This window comes from Diaphorina citri, unplaced genomic scaffold (genome assembly GCF_000475195.1).
Source record: "Diaphorina citri unplaced genomic scaffold, Diaci psyllid genome assembly version 1.1 scaffold118, whole genome shotgun sequence".
Lineage (NCBI taxonomy): Eukaryota > Metazoa > Arthropoda > Insecta > Hemiptera > Psyllidae > Diaphorina > Diaphorina citri.
The window spans coordinates 177,317-199,529 of NW_007377555.1; the positions used below are offsets into that span (position 1 = coordinate 177,317).

At 37.2% G+C, this 22,213-nt stretch overlaps 4 protein-coding genes and 1 long non-coding RNA gene across 5 annotated transcripts; 2 read left to right on the top strand and 3 right to left on the bottom strand.

The window, feature by feature from the left end:
* Window positions 1-1,185: 1,185 nt before the first annotated feature.
* On the bottom strand, window positions 1,186-2,173 carry LOC103524758 (eukaryotic translation initiation factor 3 subunit H-like). Its single transcript, XM_008489789.3, has 2 exons — window positions 1,981-2,173; window positions 1,186-1,464 (listed from the first exon to the last, which is right to left on the bottom strand). Exons 1-2 carry the CDS (start codon window positions 2,050-2,052, stop codon window positions 1,186-1,188), a joined length of 351 nt encoding a protein of 116 aa, XP_008488011.1. The 5' UTR covers window positions 2,053-2,173.
* Window positions 2,174-2,625: 452 nt separating this feature from the next.
* On the bottom strand, window positions 2,626-6,589 carry LOC103524739 (eukaryotic translation initiation factor 3 subunit H). Its single transcript, XM_017449727.2, has 5 exons — window positions 6,558-6,589; window positions 6,162-6,329; window positions 5,368-5,617; window positions 4,900-5,035; window positions 2,626-3,456 (listed from the first exon to the last, which is right to left on the bottom strand). Exons 2-5 carry the CDS (start codon window positions 6,310-6,312, stop codon window positions 3,235-3,237), a joined length of 759 nt encoding a protein of 252 aa, XP_017305216.1. The 5' UTR covers window positions 6,313-6,329; window positions 6,558-6,589; the 3' UTR covers window positions 2,626-3,234.
* Window positions 6,590-6,595: 6 nt separating this feature from the next.
* On the top strand, window positions 6,596-21,174 carry LOC103524759. Its single transcript, XM_026820056.1, is given in 11 exon segments — window positions 6,596-7,209; window positions 7,408-7,583; window positions 7,846-8,175; window positions 8,427-8,449; window positions 8,451-8,490; window positions 8,753-9,082; window positions 9,334-9,488; window positions 9,587-10,033; window positions 18,125-18,681; window positions 19,347-19,548; window positions 20,756-21,174. Coding segments are annotated over 11 exon segments (2,877 nt in total). The 5' UTR covers window positions 6,596-6,759; the 3' UTR covers window positions 20,923-21,174.
* Window positions 12,085-14,068, bottom strand: LOC103524760 (DNA replication factor Cdt1-like). The gene is made up of 3 exons (XM_008489791.2): window positions 13,972-14,068; window positions 12,914-13,073; window positions 12,085-12,366 (listed from the first exon to the last, which is right to left on the bottom strand). The coding sequence occupies exons 1-3, from the start codon at window positions 14,047-14,049 to the stop codon at window positions 12,152-12,154; spliced, it is 453 nt and encodes a 150-aa protein (XP_008488013.1). The 5' UTR covers window positions 14,050-14,068; the 3' UTR covers window positions 12,085-12,151.
* On the top strand, window positions 14,568-15,038 carry LOC113465505. Its single transcript, XR_003390199.1, has 2 exons — window positions 14,568-14,763; window positions 14,870-15,038. It is a non-coding gene; the product is annotated as an uncharacterized LOC113465505 (long non-coding RNA).
* Window positions 21,175-22,213: the final 1,039 nt, after the last annotated feature.

Consider the following 22,213-nt stretch of genomic DNA (forward strand, 5'->3'; position numbering starts at 1 on the left):
TATGGTCGCCGTTGTGGCTGCGCATTTTTGATTCCGGCAGAAATCGAAGGAACTAGTGTGTTAATTGTTAAAGCAATGTGCTGTGTTGTACTTGTCTCTCGTGAAAGTAATGCAGGATTTTAAGGCGGTGACATTGGAAATAAAATTATTTTAATTCTATTTACAGAGGTAAAATGTCATGAAGGTTTCGGATTTACGTAGATATTTTACCTAACTGCATTGCTTGTCTAAAAGTTCTTAGTGCATAGTTGCTTTTAGCTTTGATACCTGTAAGTAGGTAACTCCGTTTTACATTCCTTAAAAGTACGTCATTGTTAGTCCTATTTACTTAATTATTTTTTAATATAAATTTTGAATATCATTAGAGAATACCTTTTTTATACAGAAGAAAACAAAGACAGCCATAGGTATTTAATTTTTTGTTTAAAAGCTATATGTAAATTTAAACTAGAGCTCAGGAGCTTTTTTCAGGGGTTAAACACTCTCATAGGTAAAAGCCCGTTCACAATAATTGTCGTTCGGAAAAAAATTGTGTCGTGTGTAGTGTGAACACTGATTTAAATTTACATTGCCTACAGGACATTCGGAGAAAAATCGGATGAAACTTACGACAAGGTGTGAACAAGCTCTGAGGTTTTTAGTGACCGCAGTTTTACCCTCCAATCGACTATAAGCTACTGGCTGGCTCTGTACATGGTTTAATAGTTCCAATGAAAGTAGGTAGGTACCTACTAACTACTTACCGGACAAAAGCTATTTCAGGAAAACCCTACCACAATAAATCAGCAAAAAAGTTTATATCGATCTTCCACATTGAAACCCCCTCCCGAAAAAACCTACACATGTTTGTACGACAGGTGAAAAAAACAACACTCATGTCGTTACCATGGAAACATATCAACACCCGCTATACATATAGACAGGTGGTAAACTTGTTTGAATTACAACCAGGAGACCCGCGTTCGAATACCGAATTTTAAACACCAAAATTTATGATTTTCTAATACATACTCGAAGAAATTATTTGTGCTTTCCTCGTGACAATGTTTCACTATCTTCATAACAGCCTGAAATCAAATGATAAATAGGTAATTAGAATATTCTCTGCTTGCTCATCTAATGAGGACATACTATGGGGTGGAATGGAAGAATATGAACTTCAATAATCCCCAGACCACGGAGCCTCTATGCTTTGGTAGCCAGGTTTATAATCTCTATTTGTTGAACTCTGATCATACTTAGGGACTGTCCAGGGATACCATCTTTTTCTTCATCCCTTTCAGTTACTTTCAGCTGTGGAATTACATTACCTTCATCCACACTCTCATCGTAATTTTTGGGGAATGGGAAACAATTGGTGATCTCTAGTCTGTTGTCTACAACCAATCCTAGCAGAGCACCTTGTGCTACTTCAATGTTGTTTGTGCTTTCCTCGTGACAATGTTTCACTATCTTCATAACAGCCTGAAATCAAATGATAAATAATTAGAATATTCTCTGCTTGCTCATCTAATGAGGACATACTATGGGATGGAATGGAAGAATATGAAGTTCAGTAATCCCACGGAGCCTCTATGCTTTGGTAGCCAGGTTTATAATCTCTATTTGTTGAACTCTGATCATACTTAGGGACTGTCCAGGGATACCATCCAAGCATTCTCTGAACTGACCAAACAACATGAGATTGTAGACTTAGGTAATCCAGATATGAGCAAACTGTACTTGATCAAGTGGATAGGATAGGAGAGCCAGTTGTCCCGAGAATAAACCTTTATAGGATAAAATTTGCCCCAGGCAGGAATCGAACCAGCAAGTAATAGCTTACAAGGCAGAAGCACTACTTTCCAAGCTAACAAGACTGGCTGAGCCCCTATTGGGCCAAGAAGCAGGTCATTTTTAAGAAAATCTCTCATATCAGATAACCACTGAGAAGGAAATTTTGAGGTTAGAAATGGACTTCCATATTTTGATAGGACTTACCAATCCATCCATTTGGACATAGCTGATCGGAGACTCGTCTATCTGGACTCTAGAGACCCTGCTAGTTGCCATTACTGGAGCTGGATGATTGCAATTTATAAAAGAGGAAATTAATTCAATGTTTAAAATGGAAACTCCTGCAAAACGAAAGTGTCAGAGGTGTTTCGCTGTTTTGTTTACTTTTACTTTTTACTTTTCTTTCCAAATTCCAATGTTGCCGGTTTTCTCTACCGAGTCACGAGATGAAAAATATCGATAACAACTATCGATTTCAGCCCTCAACATATCAATACAGGGTGGACCAATCAACGGCATATGGCATTGTAAAATTGGTTAGTTTTTGCTTTTAAACAGAAATTTTCTTGTAAGTAGGTAGTAGATATTTTAATTATGGTGTAATCATAGTAGGCCTACATATAGACAGGTGGTAAACTCGTTTGAATTACAACCAGGAGACCCGCGTTCGAATACCGAATTTTAAACACCAAAATTTATGATTTTCTAATACATACTCGAAGAAATTCAATAAATGCTTTTTATCAAGTCTCTTTCCCCATTAATAGGTACATGAGACTAAATTTTACAACTTTGACCGGACTTCAACCACCAATCTCTGTTCAATGAGGAAATGTGAACACGATTTTATAGATTTAGGATAATGTCTTGAAGTATGATGAATTTATTTTTATAAATTTTACAAATCTCTCATGCTCTTAATTCACCTGATCAACAAAATGAAACAGCTACTACACTTTTGACAACAAGCGTGATAAAACAATCAACATTATGAATCATATCATTCATAGCCATTGTTTTTCATATCCATTTACCATCTCAAACATCTGCCTTGGAAATGTACAATAATGACGTATAAATTAGGTAGTGTCCTTTAATTTATTTGTTACTTTCTCCTGTCTAAAATGCACGACATTTTCATATTAATTTCTCAACAACATTAGCGAATAATAAAGGATAGTCTGGAAAAGAAGAAGAAAGAAAATTTCTAGGACGTCAGAAGCCTTTCATTTTCATTAAATCAAATAGTGGCTTTAGGAGGTCACAGTTTGCTTTTAATCCGCCAAAATGTGGTTTTGATAGATTAAATGGTGATTTTATAACTTCAAACTGTGACAAACAAGTCAAATTCTGGCGTTCAATTGTCAGAATTAAATTGTATTGTTGTCGAATTAAATCGTGGCTTTAGGACCGCAAAGTTTGAGGCTCAAACGGTGCCGATGATACAGAATAGTGTCTTTAAGACGTCAAATTGTGGCTCTTGACGGCTTCCATCATGTAAAGCTTGGCCAAACTCTGCGACGAGAACTGAGAGATATGGTCCGCATAGGCGCTCACTTGAGCCGCCATAAGCATAGGGGAGAGACGAGGGGGGACGGGAATGGGGCGGAAAATCTTGTTGAGATCTTCTTCGGGGAGGGGCGGCTCATCCTTGGCGGCACGGGCCTGGTTCTCTTGCATCTGAAATGAAGATTAGAAAAATAATTAATTTGTAGGAACTATTTCTGACTCAATTTTTAATGTCCCTGTCTTTCAAACTGCAGTTCTTTCGTCTATGAATTCAATACTTTATAAACTGCCTAATTTACTTTATAAACTTTATAAACTGCCTAATTTTCTTGGGTATTGGATTGAAAAAAAGAGGAGGAGGAAGAAGAGACAATTAAAGTGGGTACAAATCCAGAATTCATCGGTCAAAAGTATCAACAAGTATCTCACAATTGCAAAGTAAGGCTTATTCCCCCACATCGGAAGCGTAGACGCGCACTAGCCTGCAAAACGAAATCTATGAAAATGATATGGAGTCTACAAAGGGTCTCTATCATTTTCATAAGTTTGTAGGTTTGGTTTTGCAGGCGACTATGCACTACTAATACTTGCGCGTCTACGCTTCCAAAGAGAGACAGGCCCAAGGCTTTGACTCCCCTCAGATAATTGACTCCCATTGTATAAGAGTCATTACCCTCGGTTAATACGCAAAATACCCGGGTTCAAATCCCAATTCGGTGCGAAAATCTGTTAACCTCGCTGTTACTTACCCTCTTGGCCTGGTAGCGATGCTTGTCCTGGGCTTGGCGTACGCATAGTAGGCGAAGTTATGTCAATTTTACAATCACTTCTTTTGCACAAATCTCTTTAATCTCTACAACTCTGTTCTCTTTTTCCTTACAGGTAGTGACGATGTGAGCGAGCCTTTTTATAGCGCCAAAAAAATCCTAAAAATCGATTAATCGAAATCAAAGCTTTGTTTTGTTTGAGATTTTACTTTGGCAACATCGCAAATTTCAAGTTTCGTTTTGAACTTGCAAAATTCACGAAAGTTTTGTACTTTTGTAACTTTTGTAGTTTCTTAATTCTTTTCTCTTAGTAAAGAGGAAAAGGTTTGTGATTTTTATTTGTTGGACATATTAATCGACTTTTTAAAGTAGGCGAAGTTATGTCAATTTTACAATCACTTCCTTTTGCACAAATCTCTACAGCTCCGTTCTCTTTTTCCTTACAGGTAGTGACGATGTGAGCGAGCCTTTTTATAGCGCCAAAAAAATCCTAAAAATCGATTAATCGAAATCAAAGCTTTGTTTTGTTTGAGATTTTACTTTGGCAACATCGCAAATTTCAAGTTTCGTTTTGAACTTGCAAAAAAACGAAATCTATGAAAATGATATGGAGTCTACAAAGGGTCTCTATCATTTTCATAAGTTTGTAGGTTTGGTTTTGCAGGCGACTATGCACTACTAATACTTGCGCGTCTACGCTTCCAAAGAGAGACAGGCCCAAGGCTTTGACTCCCCTCAGATAATTGGCTCCCATTGTATAAGAGTCATTACCCTCGGTTAATACGCAAAATACCCGGGTTCGAATCCCAATTCGGTGCGAAAATCTGTTAACCTCGCTGTTACTTACCCTCTTGGCCTGGTAGCGATGCTTGTCCTGGGCTTGGCGTACGACTTGCTGCTGGAATCTGTTGAACTTGATGGCTTCCTGGTTAAGTTCATCTACTCTCTCCATCAGACACCGGAGCTGGCCTTCCAGAACACTCCTGTAACACGAAACCAAAATACACAATGTTAGCTCTCTTATCCAGCCTAGTTAGCTTGGTTGGTAGCGCGCCTGCCTTGTAAGCGCTAGGCCGCGGGTTCGATTCCCGCCCGGGGCGGATTTTATCCTGATGGGATAATGTTTGTTCTTGGAACTTCTCTCTTCGATTTCGGGACGATAAGACCTTAACAGTTCGAGTTCCCTCTATCAAACCTCTTCAAAGAAAAAAAAAAGCTTAATAATAGTTTTTGTGTTGAAGTCCTTAATTGTATGGATCTGAATTTAAATTAAATTGAGTTTACAGCATAAAATAGTAAAAATCTTATAACTTACGCGGTTCCAAGATCCAGGAAGTTGTTTCCCTCAGCGGGTGACACCAAACCGTCAACTTCGGACAGAAGAACATTGGTGAGTGGTGAGTTGCGAATTTTCACCGGGACTTCCAGGAGAAGATTTTCAAAGCCCACTTTGATAGCACGTAGGGCCTCGGGTGTGAACTCTCCCTCCTTGTACATTTGAATTGCCTGGGGTGTTAGACGGTATGCCTTCAGTGTGAGAAATCCACGACTGGTCTTCTGAGTGTCTGTAATTAAAAGGACAAAATGGCTTTTAAGTTTTAGACTTTTAGTCTAGCTAAGGACCCTTATGGTCTGTGAAAGCTAAGCAGTAAGTTTTAGTAGGTACTTTAAGTGTTGGGGCAATTGCCCCAAGAGATGGGTTAAGCTTATACGAAACTTAGTAGGTACTTAAGTATGTCTGTTTGTTTCATCATAACTCCCAAATTATTATTACAATTCTAATTAAATTTGGCAAACATTTTCAGCACATTCTTACACATGAAGGAAATATTCTAATCAAATTGTGGGCCATTGGGTTCATTCCCAGCCAGCCAAGGCATGGGACTTTTTGTCTTCAATTTGAATACAATAATAGCAGCAGCCTACTGCTGAAGTAAAGGAACTTTTCAGTGCTATTTGAGCAGTATAAATATGCACTCTCTTTCTTTAACCCTGTGAGGAAACGAATTTGGGACCTTTGGAGTGCAAGTACAATACCAACTCAACCATAGAGGTTTCCTCCAATTATTTGTGTTCAGTATAATTATAATAGCTAAAACAAATACAAACCATAAATGAGCACCACAGCTTCTTCAATGGAAATCTGATAGTGGAACTGGGATTCTATCAGGGGCAGTGAGATGAAGTTAGCCACATCTGAGCTCTGGTACCATCCTACATGGTAATGATCTACGTTGACACGTCTCAGTCTACGCATCATCTCCAATTGATATTCCTCTGAAACATTAAGATCAATACCAGATGAGTTTTACCCACATTAAAAATTTTATTACTTGAAGGTTTTATGTAGTAGCTGCAAACTCCAACGAGGCATCATTTCATTGATGAATGGTGAAGAAAATAAGAAGTGGCAAAATTCCATTTTCTACTGAAGTCATCAGTGAAGCTTTTTTTTTTCTTTTTCTTCATCCCTTTCAGTTACTTTCAGCTGTGGAATTACATTACCTTCATCCACACTCTCATCGTAATTTTTGGGGGTTTCTTAATTCTTTTCTCTTAGTAAAGAGGAAAAGGTTTGTGATTTTTATTTGTTGGACATATTAATCGACTTTTTAAACAGTGCTCATATCATATTAGATATTCTTTTTTAACGATTGTTGGTGAAAGGAAAGTAAAGCTCAATTCTATCTACTCTGCTTCCCTTGATATGGAAGTCCAACCAACCATCAAACAGTTTTTTAAATCCCGCAAACGACCCGTTTCAATTCTAAAGAAAGATCAAGAACTCAATGAACGACCAAGCAAAGTCTTTGTAACAGAAAAAAAGCTTGGAATAGTTGACGAGAAATCCCTTCTGTCCAAAGTTGTTTACACAAGTTCAACACAAAGTGCTGATGATGAAGTCAGTGAGATCAACAATGCTGCAGTAACTGAGAAGTCTGCCTCTACCTCAGCCTCAACCAGCAACGAAAAACCCACCCTAGCAGCTGATCCTGCAAGACCATCAACCCCGGAAAACTTCATTTCTGTAGAACCACCAAAAACACCAAACACCATTCGGAATGCAGAACCTACAACACCAAGCCACAAAAATGTGCTTCCTGATAGGCCTTCTACTCCCGAGTCCAATGTGGAAGCTCTGGAAGCTATTCAGAAGGTAAATATAAATGCTAGCCTTTTGCAGTCTTGTGCTCATGAGCTCATGAAATAAGCATGTATCCATAGGATGCAATTGTTTACTATAGTGGCTGAAATCTTACCAAAGGTAATGGTAGGTAATAAGTAAGTAATAAATGGATAGTTTGTTGTTTGATGACATATTTATTCTCATTAATTATTTATTGCTTTTTGACAGGAAACCTTAACAGGTATCAATGATCTCAAGAGGAAAGTCAGAATTCAGAGGAAACTTCTATCAGCAAAACAATCTCTGGAGAGACTCAATCAGCAGAATTCAAGACTTGAAGCAATCCAGAATGCACTCAGGGAAGCTGATGTTGCTCTGCCCAGGGATAGAGATGAACCCATCAGGTAATAACATATTGGGCATATGAGCAAAAGACAAGAGTGACCAGTGACTGTTTTTTGTAGCTATAAAATACCTATAAATTTTTTTGGTACTATGCTAGGCTTGGTGCCTGTCTATAGTCTACACATCGTACCCCCATCGGAAAAGCTGGAGAAGATCACTATGTAATATGTATCAAATATATACTTGTATTATTTTCTCGAGGGACCTTCTTCTGTCAGTAGGCATTTCCCGAAATAATTATACATTTTTGTTTTGTTTCAGTCCCAGAAAAGGTCCCCTGAAGCAGAGATTGATCTTCCCTCGAGAAAAATCCAGCTATTCTTCTCCAACAAAACAATATGTCTCTCCAAGGAAACTCCTTCTGGATGGCCCTGTAAACATAACTTCAAGCCCTGTGAAGGAACCTGCATACAAACGTTATGCTGATCTCACCGCTATTCAAGAAAAAGGAACTCTGAACCTGCCATTCAAGTACAGAATGCTGGCAGAGATTTTCCGTGCTGTTGACACAATTGTATCCATGATTCATACTCGAGGAGAAAACATCACATTTGAAAAGTTGCAGGCTGGAGTACAGTCCATGATCAAGAAGTAAGTTAAGTTAGGTGTAGGTGTGTACTACCTACTGATTCTATTCAGGCTAGAGTACAATAGACACATAATGAGAATTTCTGAAGTAATATGATCACAACAGAATCTTCTGGAAATATGAATCAGAAAGGTTTTATGTCATTTCAATATTGATTTTTTTTCTATTAGTTTAGTTCAGGCAGGATAAAAAAAAAGAACAATTTACAGCTCAACTCTTCTCCATTTTCCTGATCAGTCCATTATGCTTTCAGAAATCTGACACATCAACACCTGGGCTGATGTTGCTCTGCCCAGGGATAGAGATGAACCCATCAGGTAATAACATATTGGGCATATGAGCAAAAGACAAGAGTGACCAGTGACTGTTTTTTGTAGCTATAAAATACCTATAAATTTTTTTGGTACTATGCTAGGCTTGGTGCCTGTCTATAGTCTACACATCGTACCCCCATCGGAAAAGCTGGAGAAGATCACTATGTAATATGTATCAAATATATACTTGTATTATTTTCTCGAGGGACCTTCTTCTGTCAGTAGGCATTTCCCGAAATAATTATACATTTTTGTTTTGTTTCAGTCCCAGAAAAGGTCCCCTGAAGCAGAGATTGATCTTCCCTCGAGAAAAATCCAGCTATTCTTCTCCAACAAAACAATATGTCTCTCCAAGGAAACTCCTTCTGGATGGCCCTGTAAACATAACTTCAAGCCCTGTGAAGGAACCTGCATACAAACGTTATGCTGATCTCACCGCTATTCAAGAAAAAGGAACTCTGAACCTGCCATTCAAGTACAGAATGCTGGCAGAGATTTTCCGTGCTGTTGACACAATTGTATCCATGATTCATACTCGAGGAGAAAACATCACATTTGAAAAGTTGCAGGCTGGAGTACAGTCCATGATCAAGAAGTAAGTTAAGTTAGGTGTAGGTGTGTACTACCTACTGATTCTATTCGGGCTAGAGTACAATAGAGCACATAATGAGAATTTCTGAAGTAATATGATCACAACAGAATGTTCTGGAAATATGAATCAGAAAGGTTTTATGTCATTTCAATATTGATTTTTTTTTCTATTAGTTTAGTTCAGGCAGGATAAAAAAAGAACAATTTACAGCTCAACTCTTCTCCATTTTCCTGATCAGTCCATTATGCTTTCAGAAATCTGACACATCAACACCTGGGTCAAATCAAAACAGTTCTCCCCAACGCCTATTCCTATCTCGTGGAGAAAATTCACAAGTTTGGAACCAGTGCAGGACAGGCTGACAAATATGAACTGCTCATCAAACCCATACTGAAATCTGGCAACAGTGGTAAGCATGACCAGTTCATGGGAAAAAGAAATATTAGTGAGAATACCAGTTCATAAGAATAAAAACATACCCTGGAAATTTGATGACTTTCTGCTTAGCTCAAAAAGATTTAAGCAAAGAAGATTTAGCCGAAAAAGAATCTAGCGAAGACGATTATGAAAGAGATCCGATAGAAGATGTAAGTATATATGAAGTAGAGTCATCCGAGTATACCATATACTCATATTTATTCGAGAATTCAACTGACGACGATTCTGATGAAGAAGATTCGAGTGAAGAAACAACAGAGAAATACTATGAAGTAGACTCAAGTAAAGATCAAGGCGTAAAGTTCTATGATCCACAGCGGCCTCAACAACAGTTCTATGTAGATCCCTGGCCTTATACTATCGAGGAATTCTCAGAAGCACAGTTCGATATACTCGATAATACTTGGTATATCTTACCAATGCCACCGAGAAAAGTCATTCATCTCTCAATAGGGAAATTCACATCTCTCGCCCTTCAAGAAATTAATGCATTCAGATCAGATGCTTGTTTCGACGGTAAAAACATAACATCGATAATAGAATACATTATTCACTTTTGCAAATTATTGCGTTGTTATGACTTCTATAATGAAAAAAATTTGAAAGAGTTTCATTCTGCTCAAGGATGTCTCTTGTTGCTCAGTTTCTTGCAGTATGAACATCTTCAAGTAGAAATTGCATGTTTAGAGCAACTGGGAAGATACACGAAAACACAGAAGTATGCCAGTTATCTTTATGAGGTCTTTCCAAATATAAGGAATCATTTGAGAGTGAAATATATTAAATTTGACGGGAATGATGAAGAATTACATCGGGCCGTCTTAGCAGTGAAATTAATTAAGAACGTTTCTAGGGGAGAGAAAGCGAAGAAAGCATTTGCAACTAAAAAACATCTGGATCGTGTTTTTCTTTCCTTTCATCAATGTTGTAAGTTGTCGAACAAACCAAGTCGGGTGGGAGAGGTAGCCTTTTATTATGCAGGCGTTCTTGTTGAAATATTGAGTAACATTAGTGAAAATGATATTTGTAAACCTAAATTTACCCGACAAGGCGTACCGAGTAAGTTAAAACCATTCTTTCAAGATCCTAGATTTCAAAATGACGTTATATTTCTATGTAGAAATTTGTCAACTATTGAGAGTAATCGAGTTCTGTTCTTGGAAGAAAATTTTCTAATGTACGTAGCAGATATTCTAAAACACAACATTCTGCCGAAACAATTTCTTCCTTGTACCGAACTTGTTTGGAATTTATTGAAAAGTCCAAGATTTATTGATTTTGTTAAATCTGATGACATGATACAAATTTTAACTTCTATTGTATGGCAAGATAGTCAACTGAAGATGTACAAATCTAGTGAAAAATTAACTACTCAATTCCTAGAAATGTTACAAAGTTTTATTCACAAATACAAAGAAGATTCTTGTGTGGAATTTCTAAATGAGCTGGGTCTCGTAGAATTAGTCATGGAAAATATAAAGACCATGATGAAGAGACATGACAAACATAGATTCTGTACTCGTATAAAACGAGTGGATGAAAAGACAAAAGAAGGTCTAGAACTTAGAATAGATATATTGAACCATCTAGTAATTCATAAAGAAATGAGAAATCAGTTCAAGTCACTTAAACCACTAGTGAAGTTGTTGTCAATAAATCAGTTCAAACTATATCCAAAAACGAATAAGAAAGTCCTCAAGATTCTTGCATTACTTGGAGAGGAGAAACAATTTGAGGAAAGCTTTTTCAGTCTTCTTCAAATGTTCTGGGATTTATTCGTTAACAAAACTAAGAATAAAAGGGTGCGACTAGAAGCTGCTCTGAGAATCGCACAAATTTATGAGTCATTGCTGGCTTCCAAGGCAGGACAAAAGTTTAGATAAACTGAGTTCATAGGACTGTTTAAGGAACATAAGGAAGAGATGTTCAGCCAAACAGTCATGCTCAGTGAGCAGTCGAAAATGAGCAACAGCGGCCTTTCTCGGCAGATTAGGGATGATGTCATGGTTATTGAGTATTTGCAGCCACTTTTTTCCTTGTCCCTCGTTACGCATTCGTTTGTTGTGTTTGATTTTGAATTCTCCTATTGTTAATTAGGTTCATATAAAACACCCAAAATAGATGATTAATAGATAACCCTACAGCTAGGTTAAAGGAACTCTTTAATTCCCAAGAACCCTAGTCATATAAAATAATGTACATAAGCAATGGTCAAATTGGATTATACCTTGTTGAACAAACGGAGTGAATTTCAGTTTTAACGCGATGATTTTTAATAAAGTTTTTCCTATCCGTTTCTACAGACGTTGAGACCACAATACGTTGAACTTGAACCAAAGATTTTTTTTCCTCTTTTAATTTTTTCAAGATGCTTGATAGAAGAAATTGTAATAATGAAGGTCTTATTGTCCCGAAATCAAAGAGAGGACAGGATAGGAGAAAGCCAGTCGTTCCCAGAACGGATCCTATCTGTTTAGGATAGTTTGCCGCCGCAGGAATCGAAAGCCAGACAAAACTTTGATCGTCTGATTCGTTAATTTCAAACTACCTAGCCAATCAGATAGATTGCTTTATCTGTACAGCTGTACTGTGAGATGCACTGTCATAAAGATATAGAGCAAACCAGGTTTTGTTTTATACCTTTTCAAGAAGTCCCTGAGGAATTCCCTTGATGACTTTCTGGAGATTTTCTACCACGGCCTGACTCGAACCCGGGTCACTAGTTGAGGATGGAGTGGTGGGTTCTTTCTGTTCACCGGAGCTACTGGCAGCAGTTACCTTGGGGTCCTTGATCTGGTTGAGAGCGGCTCCCATCTTTTTGTTGCAACTGAGGAGGGATTTGGCTTGCTCTGTAAGATAGAATATTGTAAAAGGATACCTATTTAGTTTAACATTATGTGTAACAGAATACATTTTTGGTATGTACTTCAGTATGAATGAATGCATTTTCTTTTCTTTTTGAAGACGTTTGATAGAGGGAACTGTAACAACGAAGGTCTTATTGCCTCAAAACAGGAGAAAGCCACCCGAAACCTTGTTTGTTAAGGATAAAATTCGCCCCAGGCGGATATCGAACTCGCGACCTAGCCTTTAAAAGGTAGACGCGCTACCTTCCAAACTAACTAGACTGACTAGTAAGCCAGCCTACTTAGCTTGGTTGGTAGTGCGTCTGCCTTGTAAGCGCTAGGCCGCGGGTTCGATTCCCGCCCGGGGCGGTTTTTATCCTGATGGGATAATGTTCGTTCTCGGAACGGCTGGCTTTCTCCAATCCTGTCTTCCTTCTCTCTTCGATTTCGGAACGATAAGACCTTAGCAGTTACATTCCCTCTGTCAATCCTGTTGAAAAAAAAAAGACTGACTGACTGGTTTCTGGTTTAGTAAGTCAAGTTTCCTTACCTAGTATCTGTTTGACAGAAGTGTTCGTAGCCTGAGGTTTGGGCAGCGGAATGTCTTGGGCCGGGATATCAGGAACTTTATCCAGTTCAAAATCTGGATGCCATCGTGTGAGCTTATCCTTCTCCAGGAACACGGGGGGTACCAGAGCCAGCAGGAACTCCTGACAACACAGAAAGCGAGTCCGAAAGTTTGTATCTTACCGTTGCTATGAACTTTCAACTTTCTTTTAAGGGCCAGGTCCACAAAGTGAGTTTAAACTTCGTTCAAGTTTTACCCCCGTATGTATGAAATCTAAAGATAAACTTAAGTTTAACTTAAGACGAACAATGTTGCCAATTTCATGTCATTTCTTGAGATAACTGGCTAGATTTCATGAAATTTGGCAAGATTTTCATTTCAAGTTAAACTTAAGTTTATCTTAAGATTTCATACATACGGGGGTTAATCTCGGTTCAAGCAATCTAACTGGCGTTTTTTAGTCCGTCCTTCCTTTATTAAATTACAATAGTAATAATAAAACGTATAGGGACGGACTATTGTATTTGCTTCGGTATCTGTCCGTGTGTCTGTCCCCATTGAAGGACTTATCCAAAGCCCTTTAATTTGATATATACCTAGGTATTGTTTGAAGGTTTCAAGATACCCTCACCCTCATTATCCTCGCACGCGTTTAATATTACATAAGTCAAAGGTAGCTCGAAGGTCATTCACCTTACGGGATTTCCCGTCCCGAGGTATTTCTGTATAGATGTATATTTTATGGCAATAACGCGACGACTTGCCCAAAATACATAGATGATGAACCCATTAATTTTTTAATATCCTGTTTTAAACTTCCCCATTAACAGGCATTCCCAGGAGAAAGGGGATGGTCAGAGAAAGAAAATCCAAAATCTCTATATCTATTATCTAGGTATCTATTATCTACAAAAAAAAAAAAGAAAAAAAAAAAAAAAAAACACTTTAAAGGTTGAAAAGGAAAAACCTCATAAAATTTTCACTTCAAAAACCAAGTTGAAAACACATATAAAGAATAAAGATGGAAAAAAATATCTCACCTCGTGGTACTGCTTGGCAAAGTCCATGAGCTTTTTGTGGAAGTCTCTACGTCTATTTAGTAGCAGGGCAGAATTCATTGAACAGTGAGAAGAAGTTTCTGTGGAGAAGAAAACGGAAGAGGGCTCATTAGTTTTTATTGAAATCGAGATCAAGCATGCTAGGAGGTGTGCAAAGAGTTTGATTTTAGATTTATTTATTCAAAATCCCAGATGGGATAGTTTACAATGCAATTACATATAATACAATTACATGAAAAAAATATAAATAAGTTTAAAATTACACCCAGCTTTTTTTCGAAGTACAGCCATTTTGAGATGCAAATTCTCAAACATTGATTTTTTTTTTTTTTTTTTTTTTTTTACCTAGTAATTCATAAAGAAATGAGAAATCAGTTCAAGTCACTTAAACCACTAGTGAAGTTGTTGTCAATAAATCAGTTCAAACTATATCCCAAAACTACTAAGAAAGTTCTCGAGATTCTTGCATTACTTGGAGAGGAGAAACAATTTGAGGAAAGCTTTTTCAGTCTTCTTCAAATGTTCTGGGATTTATTCGTTAACAATCCTTCTCCTCTCTCCCTCTCCTCTCTCTCCTCTCTCTCCCTCTCTCTCCCTCTCTCCCTCCTCTCTCCCTCTCCTTTCTCTCTCCTTCTCTCCCTCTCCTCTCTCTCTCCTCTCTCCCTCTCTCTCTCTCTTTCGTTTTTCCCCCTTCCCCTCCGTCCTTTCTTGCGTCAGTCTTCCCCTTCCCCTTCCTTTTCTCTCTCTCCCTCACGATATCTTCAGTGTCTCGAGGTCATGGTACAAGTCAGTGCCATGAGGATAGGTTAGTAGGTATGTGTGTATCTATGACATCACGCAACTCAAAATAGAAGAAGAACGATATCTTCAGTGTCTCGAGGTCATAGTACCAGTCGGTACCATGAGGATAGGTTAGTAGGTATGTGTGTATCTATGACATCACGCAACTCAAAATAGAAGAAGAAGAAGGAGGAGGAGAAGAAAAAAATGAAGAAGAAACAAAAGCGAAGAAGTTGAAGAAGGAAAAGAAAAAGAAGGAGGAGGAGAAGGAAGATAGGTGAATAGAAGAGGAAGAGTTAAAGGGTGAGAAAGAGAAATAGTGAACGAAAGAGAAGAAAGGAGAGAGAGAGAAAAAGGAGAAGGAAGAAAGGGAGGAGAGAGAGAGAGGACGTTATACAAAATGTTATTTATTTAAGATTTGTAGTCAGTTCAAGTCACTTAAAGCACTAGTGAAGTTGTTGTCAATAAATCAGTTCAAACTATATCAAAAAACGAATAAGAAAGTCCTCAAGATTCTTGCATTACTTGGAGAGGAGAAACAATTTGAGGAAAGCTTTTTCAGTCTTCTTCAAATGTTCTGGGATTTATTCGTTAACAAAACTAAGAATAAAAGGGTGCGACTAGAAGCTGCTCTGAGAATCGCACAAATTTATGAAAACAATGAAAATATAATCTTCAACGTCGATTTCTTTGAACAAATCATACCCAAACTTCGTCCTATGACCATTTCTAAAAATAATCTCATATTGGAAGGTCTGTGTGCTATTTTGAATGTTATTTGCAAAGACTATAAATGGATAAAGAATAGTTGCTATTCATATCGTAAACGAGCCCGAATAAAAGGGTGCGACTAGAAGCTGCTCTGAGAATCGCACAAATTTATGAAAACAATGAAAATATAGTCTTCAACGTCGATTTCTTCGAACAAATCATACCCAAACTTCGTCCTATGACCAATTCTAGAAATAATCTCATTTTGGAAGGTCTGTGTGCTATTTTGAATGTTATTTGCAAAGACTATGAATGGATAAAGAATAGTTGCTATTCATATGTAACAAATATTATGACCTAGAAATGTAAAAAAAAGATCTCGTCCTTGTTTTCTTTTCCTCCTCCTTCTTCTCCTCTTCCTCCTTCTTCTCCTTCTTCTTCTCCTCCTCCTCCTCCTTCTTCTTCTTCTTCTTCTTCTTCTCCTCCTCCTCCTCCTTCTTCCTCTTCTCTCCTCTACCTTCTCCTCCTCTTTTTCCTCAATCTATTTCTCATCCAGCCATCTCCGTTTCTTTCTCCTCCCCTCCTTGTTCTCTTTTCATTCATTTTCCAGTTACCCTCAATTTCTCAGTGTTTTGCTATCCAAAATCTAGATTACGAGATTTTCGGACTCCAATATTTCATAAACTAACAAGTAGTGATTTACTGTGTCCTATTTATTTTATTGCATTATCCATAAAATTTTATTTAACACAATATATCTGATTTTATTTACATATAATATGTGCATAGATTTTTACTTTTTCCCCCATGTGTTTACCTGAGTGAAGTTCTTCTTCTCCTTTTTCTTCTCTTTTCCTCCTCCTCCTTCTTCCTCTTCTCTCCTCCTCCTCTTTTTCCTCAATCTATTTCTCATCCAGCCATCTCCGTTTCTTTCTCCTCCCCTTCTTGTTCTCTTTTCATTCATTTTCCAGTTACCCTCAATTTCTCAGTGTTTTGCAATCCAAAATCAAGATTACGAGATTTTCGGACTCCAATATTTCATAAACTAACAAGAAGTGATTTACTGTGTCCTATTTATTTTATTGCATTATCCATAAAATTTTATTGAACATAATATATCTGATTTTATTTACATATAATATGTGCATAGATTTTTACTTTTTCCCCCATGTGTTTACCTGAGTGAAGTTCTTCTCGAAATAAACAAGAAAGGAAGTGCTTTCTTTTACAAGAATAGAAAACACCTTGTGAACACCAACAGTACCAACACACACAAATGTAATTTTCCATCAAATGTACATAAGGAAAAAACGTACTTTTTCACTATTCTTGTATATATTTTTACATACATTAAACACTATACATACTAGACTAACAATGTAACACATTATAGGTATAAGCCTTAATATGTTTATTTTGTATTGTTTTGTACAAAGCTTTAGCTTAAGGTATTGAGAAATCACATTGATGTTTATTTTATTATTATTATTTTCAAGCATAAATATTGACTCACACATGAGTTCACTATAAGAAGTGTCATGTTATCATGTTATGTACAAATTTATTTTTTTTATAATAACATTTTAAACACACTCAAACGTGACATGAGTTTTCTAAACGTTTTAGACACTACCTGTACAATATATCATGTACATAGGCTCATAGACTAACATTTTACATCTAGGTTTCATGTAGATGTCAAAATAAAAAATACCTATGTAGGTAATAAAACCTAACACATTCGTGCTAAATAAATATTTTACGTATACATAAAAAATAACAGTTTACTACCCTAGGTACCTAAGGTTCGTTCTCGGAACGGCTGGCTTTCTCTTTCATTCTCTCTTCGCTTTCGGAACGATAAGACCGTAGCAGTTACAGCTCCCTCCATCAATCCACGAAAAAAAAAGGTAGGCTTGCACTCCAAAGGTCCCAAATTCGTTTCCTCACAGGGTTAAAGAAAGAGAGTGCATATTTATACTGCTCAAATAGCACTGAAAAGTGCAACTGGGAAGATACACGAAAACACAGAAGTATGCCAGTTATCTTTATGAGGTCTTTCCAAATATAAGGAATCATTTGAGAGTGAAATATATTAAATTTGACGGGAATGATGAAGAATTACATCGGGCCGTCTTAGCAGTGAAATTAATTAAGAACGTTTCTAGGGGAGAGAAAGCGAAGAAAGCATTTGCAACTAAAAAACATCTGGATCGTGTTTTTCTTTCCTTTCATCAATGTTGTAAGTTGTCGAACAAACCAAGTCGGGTGGGAGAGGTAGCCTTTTATTATGCAGGCGTTCTTGTTGAAATATTGAGTAACATTAGTGAAAATGATATTTGTAAACCTAAATTTACCCGACAAGGCGTACCGAGTAAGTTAAAACCATTCTTTCAAGATCCTAGATTTCAAAATGACGTTATATTTCTATGTAGAAATTTGTCAACTATTGAGAGTAATCGAGTTCTGTTCTTGGAAGAAAATTTTCTAATGTACGTAGCAGATATTCTAAAACACAACATTCTGCCGAAACAATTTCTTCCTTGTACCGAACTTGTTTGGAATTTATTGAAAAGTCCAAGATTTATTGATTTTGTTAAATCTGATGACATGATACAAATTTTAACTTCTATTGTATGGCAAGATAGTCAACTGAAGATGTACAAATCTAGTGAAAAATTAACTACTCAATTCCTAGAAATGTTACAAAGTTTTATTCACAAATACAAAGAAGATTCTTGTGTGGAATTTCTAAATGAGCTGGGTCTGAACATTTTGAAGAGAGTCAACAGAAGAAAAACAGTGAAATCAGAACTCTTAAGAAACCTCATGATATTTTTCGGGAATGTTGTTAGTGACGAGGATATAGCAAAGTTTCTCTTACTCAATTCTATCCCAGATCTATTCATCCCTCATATCACTCATGCTGATGAAACTATTCATAGTACTGCGTTGATGATTTTCAAGGAATTCACACAAGTCAATGGATTCGTGCTACTCTATCCTCCTGCTAAAAAATTAGCCTTGTTCAGCCAATTGAACGAACTACGTAAAGCGAAAAGGAGAAACAAAGAAATCCAAGCTCTAATAAAAACAATTGCTCAGACAATGTTACAACTGCGACCTTTAATCGCATACAAGAAACAAAAGCCATGGGCAACCAAGGGAGTGATAATGAAGATCTTCAAGATCAATCGCTGGGTGCGGTAGAAACAATGTTAATTTCTATCCACATTGTCAATTGTTTTATTTTCTCAATATAACACGTACTTTTTATTTAATTCCCTTTAGGGGTGAGCTATTCATTTCTAACGAAAGTCACAACTTTGGGTCGGGATTGTGTTTTTTTGGGTCACTAGGAAGCTATTCGCTATGAAAACTCATTTTGATATATATATACAGGGTGAACACGAAAAACGTTACCAAACTTTTTTTCCTATCTCGCTTAGTTTTCGAGATATTCGCCATTTTGTTTTTTCTTTAAAATACACGACCTTCCCTTGATAAACCGGTCAGAACTTTTTTTCAGTCAGACGCTGGCTTTCTCCTATTCTCAAGTGGCTGCAAATACTCAATAACCATGACATCATCCCTAATCTGCCGAGAAAGGCCGCTGTTGCTCATTTTCGGCTGCTCACTGGGCATGACTGTTTGGCTGAACATCTCTTCCTTATGTTCCTTAAACAGTCCTATGAACTCAGTTTATCTAAACTTTTGTCCTGCCTTGGAAGCCAGCAATGACATTATAGGTAAATATTGGGAAGCCAGAGGTAAAATGACCTAGTAGTCAAATAAACCTGACATTTGCAGCAACAACAATAATAACTGATTTGACCAATTTTTCATCATTCACTCTCTGTTTTCAGGTACGCGCTAGACAAGCGGCCAAGGCTCTGGCCTCGATGACTCAATCCCCGGCCGACATTCAGGAGGCCGTTATGCTCTCGAGACTCCCGGAAATGGCCCGAATACTACGAGTACTCTATGTGGCCGAGAAACGCACCGTGCTTCCCCTGGACAACGTGGTGCATCGGATTGCACATAGCTTCCGCGAACATCTCAGCCCTGGTAAGTCATGATCAAGGAAGTTCAAATGCCATGGCGCCATACTATTTTGCCATATTTTAGCGAAATTTGGAAAAATGCCATAAAAAGACTAAAAAGCCTTTTGCCATATTTGCTATACATTTTGCCATATTTCAAGCATTTTTAGGTTATTTTGCCATACATTTTGCCATATTTTAAGCAATTTTAAGGGAAAATATAAAATTTTATAAATGACTTTTTTGCTAAAAAAAAAAAAAAACTAATGAAGCGCTTATGCATCTGGGGAAACATTTAGTATGAAAGGTGAATTTCTACGCAAAAAGTCCTCAAAAACCCAAATCTGAAGTCAAAATAGTGAAAAATTATTTTAAAACGTTAGTTTTGAAGATTTCAAATTCCAATGAGAAATAGCCAGAAGCACAGCCTATGATGTTCAAATCATTCAGGTCGCATTGTAATTAGATACAACAATAATAACTGATTTGACCAATTTTTCATCATTCACTCTCTGTTTTCAGGTACGCGCTAGACAAGCGGCCAAGGCTCTGGCCTCGATGACTCAGACATAGAGAAAAATGGTTTTCACCAATGAAATCTTCAGAAAATTTCCATTAAAATAAATGACATTTAAAGTAGTGACATTATCCTTTTAGTACCTTTTGGTAAGTTTTTATTTCGAAATTTCCCTGATCAGATTTCAAAAGGAAATTTGACCTATAAAGAAAGGCGCAATCTGGTGGCATGCAACAGGAAAAATATCCCTGAAGTCTCAGCTTTCCAACAATACCCATATTGTCCCAATATGTCAATTTTTCACAGAGCCACAAACCATTTTCTTCTGAGAAACGCGTACATAAAGCTCGTACTTTTCGGACTCTCTATAGCTATAGGATATGTAAGGTAAATGTGTACTTCAGATCATTTTTATCACAGAAAGTCCGCCATACCATGCGGCCGGAGGCCGATCAGATAAGCCCATGTGATTTTATGGGCATGAACAAATAACACTTACTTTACCCTGTTGCAAAATTACCAAAAATCACATCATAGGTACCCATAACTTCAACTTTTATACGAAATACCCGACCACACCGGGGATTTAGCTCTACTAACGGTGATGCGTTAGATTTTTGTTTATTTTATTATTATTATTTATTTTTATTTTTTTTTTTTTTTTTACTTTTTTTAGAACTTTATTATATTGTTTAAATCTTTTTCTTTTCCTCAGCCGAAATTCGCCAGCACCTGACCCTCCTAACCAAGCACGTTCCGGAGTGGGCCTCATTCCAAACTGTGCGGACTCAGGAGTTCTTCAAAATTTCCAAGGATTCAGATCTCAGCAAAGTCGTGAGCAAATTGCAAGAACTCGCTCAAACCAAGGACAAGTCCATGTGAAGAGGTTGAGAACTCAAATGGCCAGGACCTGAATCTGAGTTTAACTTTGGTGAAGTTGAAATCTTAATATGATTGGTTAAAAAGTTTGAAATTAACCAATCATTTGCTTAATCCAATATATAAATTTGATCAAAATTGAAACTCAGATTGTGGTTCATGTCCAAAGGTTTTGCCTCTAAAAAAGATAAAACAAGAGAAAAAATTTCAGTACAAGTTTGTCTCAAAAATTCGGCTGTCGATCGACGAGGAAAATCCATGTTGTCGAGGCAGTGTGGACGGTTCAGTCGACATCGATCGACGGCCGGTCGACTATGTGTGGACACACCTTTTTTAAATTTTAGGAATATATGTGCCTTGGAATTTTCAAATTGCATCACTGATTTTGTGTATTGTTCTATGTTCTCTACGATGTACGTAGTAAACACTGTACCGCATGGACGGTTTAGTCGACATCGATCGACGGCTGGTCGACTATGTGTGGACAGAGTGGACACACCTTTTTTAAATTTTAGGAAAATATGTGCCTTGGAATTTTCAAATTGCATCACTGATTTTGTGTATTGTTCTATGTTCTCTACGATGTACGTAGTAAACACTGTACCGCATAAATCGAACTAGATTTTATATTATTTAATAAATTATTAGAATAGTATGTAATGAAATACTAAATTTTGTCCGAATCAAAACTGAAAAGCAAGATGTGTTCCATACCATCAAGTGTGGATATCATGTTTGGTCCTTTGACATCAAGCCAAGATCAGTTCACGTCAATATCATCCGGTCTAGATCAGTTCAATTCAACTTCATCTACTCAAGATCAATCTGGATCAATATTATCAAATGCAGATGAATCTAAATCGGCAACAGAAAATCAAGATGATGCCAAATCGGAAGGATCGGCTGTGGAGAGTGTTGCATCAAGTAGATCGGATCCAGATGATCTTACCCCAATGGAAATGTACATCACGTACTCATTGGACTGCATTAAATCAACAGATGCAATAGGTGACAAGGGCCGTAGTGAAGAAGGCACCGAATCTGCATATAAGTCAAGTGAGTCTTTACAATCATCAGATCAAACAGTGTATGAATATGTTGATGAAATGGATGTGACATCCCTAGAATCATATTCAGGCGAAGAAGATATCAGCGAAACAGAATCAATGGGAGAAGACTCAAGTGACGAAGATTTGGTCGAAGGGGATTCATCCGAAAAAGATATGAAAGCAGATTTAGTCGAACCAGATGTAATGGGAAAAGATGTAAGCAAAGAAGATCTAGCTCAAAAAGA

Excerpts from the sequence above, each read along its gene's own strand:
- LOC103524758 (XM_008489789.3), bottom strand. The coding sequence starts at position 2,052 with ATGGCAACTAGCAGGGTCTCTAGAGTCCAGATAGACGAGTCTCCGATC. Across the intron at positions 1,465-1,980 it reads ATGTCCAAATGGATGGATTG|GCTGTTATGAAGATAGTGAA; the intron begins GTAAGTCCTATC and ends ATTTGATTTCAG.
- LOC103524739 (XM_017449727.2), bottom strand. The coding sequence starts at position 6,312 with ATGATGCGTAGACTGAGACGTGTCAACGTAGATCATTACCATGTAGGA. Across the intron at positions 5,618-6,161 it reads AGCTGTGGTGCTCATTTATG|ACACTCAGAAGACCAGTCGT; the intron begins GTTTGTATTTGT and ends TTTTAATTACAG. Across the intron at positions 5,036-5,367 it reads TTCCTGGATCTTGGAACCGC|GAGTGTTCTGGAAGGCCAGC; the intron begins GTAAGTTATAAG and ends TTCGTGTTACAG.
- LOC103524760 (XM_008489791.2), bottom strand. The coding sequence starts at position 14,049 with ATGAATTCTGCCCTGCTACTAAATAGACGTAGAGACTTCCACAAAAAG. Across the intron at positions 13,074-13,971 it reads TTGCCAAGCAGTACCACGAG|GAGTTCCTGCTGGCTCTGGT; the intron begins GTGAGATATTTT and ends CTGTGTTGTCAG. Across the intron at positions 12,367-12,913 it reads TTCTGTCAAACAGATACTAG|AGCAAGCCAAATCCCTCCTC; the intron begins GTAAGGAAACTT and ends TCTATCTTACAG.